Source organism: Phaseolus vulgaris, chromosome 1, assembly GCF_000499845.2.
Source record: "Phaseolus vulgaris cultivar G19833 chromosome 1, P. vulgaris v2.0, whole genome shotgun sequence".
NCBI classification, from domain to species: domain Eukaryota; kingdom Viridiplantae; phylum Streptophyta; class Magnoliopsida; order Fabales; family Fabaceae; genus Phaseolus; species Phaseolus vulgaris.
Genome location: NC_023759.2, coordinates 20,885,551 through 20,894,103, shown reverse-complemented (window position 1 = coordinate 20,894,103; position 8,553 = coordinate 20,885,551). Strand labels below are relative to the sequence as shown.

Here is an 8,553-nt window from a genome sequence, read left to right as displayed (position 1 = left end):
CGAAAAAATCATGCAAGTTATATTAAGACTTGTCGAACTTAATTCCCTCGAGTCTGGGAGCCACTGTACCAGTCAGGGTTGGATGACCTGTAACATTTGGTATCGAAGGTCGCCCGACTGGCTAAGTATAAAAGTCTTAAGGTATAAAGGAATATGCGACAAATCAGGTATTTTCATTTTTGTGATTATACACATTAAATACGACCCACCAATAATATAGCCCATGACAAACTCTATAAATAAACACATCAGACAAAGCAAAACTACACAATTAATATAGCACTCATTACACACCAAATACCAAACACTTACTTGAGCATCACAGTACATTTTTCAAGTACACTCCCGATTGAGAGACAAAGCTTGAAACTTAGGAGTGAAAGACGACCAGGAGGGATTAATTGTTCAATTGGTTAATTTTACTGTCTCAGCCCCGTATACTATAACAAAATGCATCAAGAACTTGAACACTATTTATATGTTAAGAAAAGTTTGAGTCACTTACACTTTTTTGTTTTTGAATGTTGATAAACAAGAAACTATAAATTTGCTTCTTCCCGAGTACTTTCGGATGAACATCATATTGTGTTTTTCTAGTTTCATTTGTTATCTAAAGAGAAGTTTGTTTTTTCTCATATTTTAATTACATGCATAAGAACAAAAGTTCCATTCATGACAACTTCCCAAATACCTTCATCAACACATTCCAAAAATATTTGCATCTTTATTTTCAAAAGGAATAGTTTTCACCACAGAAAAATAGAAACCTATTTATAACAACACCTTCCATAAAAAAACTGGTTTTGCGAAGCCATTTATAGTGTTTTTAGAACAACGTCTATAATAAGAATATATTAGAAACACATACAATGCCGTGTATAAAAAAAATATATTATATTTAGTTTTGTATTTATATAACTTAAGATCAGAAAGAAAATCCTTTCTTTTACAAAATAAAACAAAACATAAACAAGTAAGATAAATCAACTACACATCAAATCTTAAGGATTATATTTTCAACCTTTATCAAAATAATGAAGAATAAATCATAAGATTGATCATACAAGGTCATATCTAAGCATTTATATAAGTAAGATGATGACAACAAAGCAACTTATTAAGAAACATTAGAATATTATATTGTAAAAACCTTGAGCGCCATTTTCTATTTCTGTCTTTGGGAGTGTATTGTATGTTTTCCTTTGTGCAGTAAATACTCATGCAAGGAAACTATATTCCATATCCTCTTTAAAAGAATTGTTTTCCTTGACAACATCTTCTATCTATGTGTAACCAAAAGTAATAATAAGATAATATTTGAGTTGTTAATCTTAAGAAAAAATTAAAATGAAATAACCAAAAGTAATTTTTTAAGTCGTTGAACCATAAATAAATTGTGTATTCGTTGTAATCAAATTCTTAATTATTGAAATCTTTTAAATTCTTTTGAAAAAACACCTAAATGTATCTCAATAATTAAAAAAAAACTAATATAAACTTAATGATGAAGAAATATAAGTAAATTTTGTTAAAAAATATAAAATTGAAAATAAAAATCCTTAAATATGAAATGATAAATTTTAATTAATAATATAATGTGATTAAAATAATTTAATGTAAATATACATTGCTAAAACTTAATATAGATAACATTTCTTATTGCTTTTTATCTTTCAAAATATAAATAAATCCATTATTGCATCCATCTTTTATTTGAGATAATAATGCACAAGATAAGGAACATAATTAATACATTTCACTATATTAAAATTACTTTTAATCTTTTACAACATTCACAATGCATGGTTATTTAAATACATTATTTATCTTAACTTTGTGGATTCAGTAATTACAATCTGTTAAGTGTTTCTAAAAAAAACTAAATGTATCTCAATAATTACGGGAACTAATATAAACTTATGATATTACTCTCAATGCCTAGTATCATACGCTTTAAAACATTTTGTCTCATGAGACAACTTATTGGTTCAATTTATATCAAACTTCTAAAGCTTCCACAAAATAAATTGGTAATATGTTATCAAAATTAGTGAAATGAATCTTTAGTGACACAATATACCCAAATTAAATTATAAAAAAAAATCATAGGTAGAAAAACAGACAAAGTCATGTATCCTGTTTATATTAAATATGAAAAAATTAAATGTTTTTCTTTGTAATATAACGTAAAACTAATTTTTGTTTTTGTTTCAACTTTAGATTTATTAGATACTTGTAGTAAAAAAATAATTAAAAAAAATCAAAAATACTGAAAATTCGTTTTTTAAGAACATTAGTAAAAATTCATCACAATAGTTTCTTTATTATATATACACGATAAATCTAAAATTTAGACTAATAAAAATTGATTTTGTGTTATACTATAGGAAAAAAGAAAAATATATTTAACATAATATAGAATAAAAGAATTAAAGAAAAGAAGAAAAAGAGTGATAAGGATGAAATTTGTATGTAAACAAAAGTGAAGCTCCTTCACTACCTACATACCTACATAGTATATACCAAAACAAATCACAATTCATAGCTATCTCTTTTCTTCCCAAGGGCCGGCCACTCCTTTTTTTTAACTTAGGGGTCCAATTCTTTCACCACAAAGCAACCCTTCTCATTCACCCTTTCCAATCCAAAACATAAAATTAACTCCAAAAAATTCATGACAAACAACAAAACGTCACTTTCACCAAAGAAACTAATTTCCATTTTCTTAAACGTAACACCCAGAAAAAATAAAACAAAAACACCAGTCATTGCCCTCAATTCAAAAAAGGAAACAAAGGGAATGATAATTATTATTTATTGATTACTCGCATTTATTTCTACTTTAATAAATTATTTTTATTATTATTATGATGATGAAATATTAAACACCCACCAATGGGTGATGCCCGTGTTGTTGTATATTGTACAGTTCACACAGCACAAAAGTAACACACGCATGAATGAACTGAAAAAGTGAAAAGCTCAAATAATAAAATGACAAAAACAAAAGCAAAGCTTTAGCATCAGTTTGTGTTTTTGCCATGGTTCCCCAAACTGTAGTGAAAAGCAGCAGAATCAGCAATTCAACGACCTGGTGGTGGATCAGGCACCAACACGGTTCGATCTGCATCTTCCTCTGCTGAGCCACGCACCTCATCATAACCCACAAACAAAATTTAAAAAGTTATATATAATTAGAGAGAAACAAAAAAAAGAGAGGGGAAGATCTGAAAAGCTTTCTTGTACACACTTGTAACACTGAAAAATGCAAGGTATCGTTCAACACCCTTCCTTCTTCTACTTCCTTTTTCTTTTTCTGAACCCTAAATTCTCTCCCATTTGACTCTACTTTGACGCCAATTCATTTGCTCTTTCCTGAGATTGACTCTGCTCACTCCACATTATTTTATGGTCGTTTTTGTTTAATTATTTTTTTCCATGGTTTGTGTGGGTATGGGTGGATGGGTTGCATTGTATGAGTTAATTACTCGAATAGAAACTTCCGTGGGCGTGAGGGAGTTCTTAAATTTGAGAAATTGATGATGCAATTCAACTCAGCGAAAGGGGAAGTTTAGGAATTTGGGATTGGGGGTTGCGATTGTGCTTCTAGCTGTGAATTTTGGATAACCTTTGTGAATTTGTACCTATTTAAGCTTTCTTCTTCTTCTTCTTCTTCTTAACTTCCAATTGTGGTTCTGTGGTCATTTTGATGTAGCTCCGTGCAGCTTTTTAGTTTCAAGGGACTTTTTGTTTAGGGTGATTCTGTTTGTTTGCTACAGTTTTAGCATTGTTCACGCTGGGTTGTTCTTCTCAAAGGCTTAAACTTTGTGAATATAGTTCATTTGTTCTTCAGGAACGCGATGTGAATGGTCGCATATAAAAAGGCCTTGTAGACCTTGACGCATTAGGCTTTTGGGGAAGTCCAAGTTGTTGTCATTGATGGTCTAACTTAAAACTTCAATTTTACATCTTCAGTGTATAGTGTTTTAGTTGTTCAGTGATTTAATAGAGCAAGAGTTTTCTTTCTCTTTTTGCTTCTAAGACATGTGGGTGATATATGGCTTGAATTTGCTAATCAATGGCATTTTTACCTTGGCAAGCTTGTAATAGTTACAGATTGTGGATCTGTAAAAGCATGTTCCTGCCTTGATGTTCTTGTTTGAGATAGAAGTCGCAGTGAAATGGATAAATGGAGTAATTTGTTTTTCTTGACACTGAAGAATTAGGTAAACAGGGTACAAAACTGGTTAATGTAGTGAATTTTGATGTATTATAAAGCATGTGAATCAATTTTCGTGTCCCAGTGCTCAGGAACTGAGCTAGAGCGATGTGAAAATTTTAATGGTGAGGAGGACCATATATATATAGTGAGGATTTCTGTTTATTGTGAGAAATGAGAACTATAAATTTAGACCAAACATTGATAGTCTTGATTAAAACATAGTTTCTGGTCACATGACCACTTAAAAAAGTCAATGTACATTTTTTTAATCTGGACCATTTATGTGTGGTAATATGGTATAGATTTAGAGGCAACAACATCACCCACGCTTATCCTTTATTATAACCGGTAGTTGGGATGGTAACTTTTTATTCTTAATTAATAATGGGGTGATAGAATGACATTTTTACTTTTTGAAAGAATTTTTATAGAAAAGGAGATCAACAATTACCCCATTTTTCCTTATCTTTATCTTTACAGAAGTGGCTTAAGTAGTAGCAAAGATTTGGCTGCACCAAATGTCAAAACACCATGTTTATGTGTGATTTCTAACCTTTGAACTGTTAGCAAGGTTGAAGGAGAATTTGTGAGATCTCCCTTCGGTAATGTAAAAGAAAGCATCTACTTTGGGACCAAGAAATTGCAGCCTTGTATCCTGGATCCACTAGTTAAGAGGACAACCTAGAATATGTTTGCACTGTTTATGAGTACGGGTGTCTAGCTTTAATGAAATGTGATTTTCTTAAGCTAGGAAAAATAACAGTTTCTACAAGACTGGTCCTGATTTTATTATGTTCTGTTACTTGTGCTTGTGGACCATGTGAAGCAGTGAGAGCTCTTGAAAATATAGAAAACAAAAATATGGTCCTTTAAATGTTTACACTTGCAACATATGATGGATCCACTTCAGGTGGGGTAGAAACTGCAGATTAGACTGAAAATAAAGGCTATGAAACTTCCTTATTATTGTGGGGTTTAGGTAGTTGTATTTCGGCTGGAGTGGAACCACATCATGGTTTAACTTCTGACTTAGAGGAAAGTCACATTAGATAAACTGATATATTAAAACTGACAGTATAGTAAAAGGGGTATTATTTGTCAACTGACCTGTCAAAAAGTAAGTAGTATTGTTTTAAACTACACCCCTGCCAGGAAAAAAATCTCTTTCTCAGCCATTAAAATGAAATCCTCCTAAAGGAGTCTCTCAAGGAAGGATGTGTCATGCTTGATCATTTTGATCTCACCTCAATAAATAATATGGTGGTTGTGGGCTTCCACATCTAGTCATAAGTGAATATGCCATTTTTTTCATTTTTCTATGTTGAATTTCTATTGTCAATCTGTCAGTTTATGCATTATTTTTTTATCTCTGAATTTTTAAGTCATGTGAGAACTATTGCTGATTTTTGAACTTCAACTAATGAAGGCCTGATTTACCATCCTAACATATAAAAAAGAACAGTAGTTATTCTAATATTAATGAACTTGGATATTTGTTACAGGTAGATCCCCAGACCAGGAATCAATAGGGTCTGGGACAAAGAGGTCCAGTGTATCATCTGGGGGTAGGCCTCGGAACCAGGAGTTCTTCTATAAGTTTGTTGATAGTGACAGCTTGACTGAAAAACTTGTAGATTGGTTTGAAACTGTAACAGAAGACTGTGCCTTGAAACAGCAGGCATTTGATGTTCCATTTGAGTTGATTGAACTTCAAAAATTTGATTATGCATTGGAAGGGATTTCATTTCAGCAGCTGACACGCATGCCCAATGCTGTTCATGCTTCTACATCTGATGCTGTAGAAGCAACAGCTTATCTTGCGATTGAAGATTTTTTACATGCAGGTATAAAAGGCTTGTGGGAGGCATTTTGGAGTCAAGATGAGCCCATGCCTTTTTCTGTGGCTTGTCTGTATAATTCCAATATGAAGTTTTATCAGGCTGAACAGGCTATTGCAAATGGAAGGCTTGGAGGTCTTTGTGGTACTGGTATATTGCTTAATAATTCTCGACATCCGCATGGAAAATGGGATCATGTCCTTGAATTGGCACTTCTAAGGCCTGATGTTGGAGGCCATGCTGTTGGCAGTGATCGTCAGCCTTCTCCATCAGTTCTTGGAGAAGCTCTATTTTATGCTCTTCGAATGCTATTGGCAAGGAGTTTAAGTAGACTGAGTTTCTTTCCTGATCCATGCACAGTGTTTGTTCTTCTAGTTGATTCTCAATATGGGGGAGTTGTAAAGGTTGAAGGAGATGTAAATAAGCTAAAATTTGACCTGAATAATGTATATGAATGTGCTGCTGAATGGGTAAAAAATCATTCTAGAATTTCTGTTTCTCCAATTGATAGGATCTGGAACAAACTTGGAAATGCAAATTGGGGAGATATTGGCGCTCTACAGGTACTATTTGCAACCTTCCACTGTATAATGCAATTCGCTGGAATGCCCAAGCACTCTGTTGAGGATTTAGCTGCTGATCATAGTTCACGTCTCCAAACAAGAAGAGTTGAGAGGCAGTTAGGAGATACCAGTGTAAATGGAAATGGCGTATTGCGATACCCACAACGTAGTGTTTCCCCTGAAATTGTTGAAGTGGAGGATGATTCAGTCAAAGTTGATTCCAAAGAGTCTATGATATCAGAAGGAACCATATTATGGCTGGAGGATTCAGATTGGCAAAAGGGTTATCAGATAAAAGAAGTAATCAACACTAGTGAATTGACATACTTCATTGCATCCCATCTTGAAGACCCAGGAAAAAATCTGTTCCTATATGTGGGCTCTCATCCGTCCCAGCTGGAACCAGCATGGGAAGATATGAATCTATGGTATCAAGTTCAGAGGCAGACCAAAGTATTGACAATAATGAAGCAGAGAGGTCTTTCAAGCAAATATCTGCCTCAATTGAGTGCCTCTGGTAGGATCATACACCCAGGTCATTGTGGCCGACCCAGTTCCGGTGGAAATTGTGACCACCCTTGGTGTGGGACCCCTATTCTCGTAACCAGTCCAGTTGGTGAAACAGTAGCTGAAATGGTACGCAGTGGCCAATTTGGTTCAGAGGAAGCTATCAGATGTTGCCATGATTGCTTATCAGCACTTTCAGCTGTTGCTTCAGCTGGAATTCGGCATGGAGAAATCAGGCCAGAGAATGTAATATGTGTAAAGTCCGGCGTGAGGCACCCTTATTTTGTTCTGATAGGATGGGGTCATGCCATTCTTGAAGATAGAGATCGTCCTGCTATGAATCTTCATTTCTCATCTACTTATGCACTTCAAGAAGGAAAGCTATGCTCTGCCTCAGATGCAGAAAGCCTAGTTTATATGCTTTATTATTCATGTGGCGGAGTTTTCCCTGATCTAGACTCTGTAGAGGGAGCTCTACTGTGGAGAGAGACATCTTGGTCAAGGAGATTAATTCAGCAGAAGCTAGGTGATATTTCCACTGTGCTGAAAGCTTTTGCTGATTATGTTGATAGTCTATGTGGGACACCGTATCCCATGGACTATGATATATGGCTGAGAAGGTTGAGGCGAAATATTCATGAAGATGATCATGGAAAGGAAATTGATGCAACAGGCTAGGCTTTCAAACTGGGTCCAATGTCCGAAATGGAAAGTCTTCATCTTAACGTGTTTCTCATTGCAATGCTTGGACTTTTGGGTGGTAAATAAAACATGGAAGTCATTGGTTTAATCTCTGATGCTCATGCATTTATATACCAAGAACGATTGGTTTGAGGAATGGTTAGTGCATTCCATGAAATGAGCGTGTCATGATTGCTCATGTTGGTCTGCTGTATCCTTAAATCTTGAGACTTGATTGGTGGCATCTTTGGGTATATGAAGAATAGTCATTCCATCATTTTTGAGGTGCCAAAACATGACTTTAACAGCTTTCTTTCCATTTCATTTTTCTGGTCATGAGTTTCTAATCGAAGTAATCAATCTGTATTGATAAAATCATTCGTTTGTAAAGATAAAAAAGGTCTTTTAGAATGCTTGGTGTTTGTGCAGTTGCTTGGTTCCTGGCCATTCTGAACCGTACAAACTGCACATGACATGTAAACCTATTTTGTAAAAATGTGTTGTTTTTCTTGTGTTCATTGGGTTTCTTTTTCACTTTTGAAATTCTGTCTCTAATTTGTTTCCATTCCCCATTTAAGCCTTCAACTTCATGAGGAAGAGGGATGTTGTAGTTGTTTTTATCCCCTATCTAAACTGTCGACTCATACAAAAGCTAACATAAACCTATTTACACTATGATCCCAAAAATATTATGTTCACCCACTAATTAGAGACATCAATAAGTTATATAATCAACCTGATG

At 34.0% G+C, this 8,553-nt stretch overlaps 1 protein-coding gene across 1 annotated transcript; it reads left to right on the top strand.

Annotated features, from left to right (window-relative positions):
* The first annotated feature begins 2,910 nt into the window (after window positions 1-2,910).
* On the top strand, window positions 2,911-8,329 carry LOC137813769 (uncharacterized). The gene is made up of 2 exons (XM_068616187.1): window positions 2,911-3,272; window positions 5,725-8,329. Exons 1-2 carry the CDS (start codon window positions 3,266-3,268, stop codon window positions 7,806-7,808), a joined length of 2,091 nt encoding a protein of 696 aa, XP_068472288.1. The 5' UTR covers window positions 2,911-3,265; the 3' UTR covers window positions 7,809-8,329.
* Window positions 8,330-8,553: the final 224 nt, after the last annotated feature.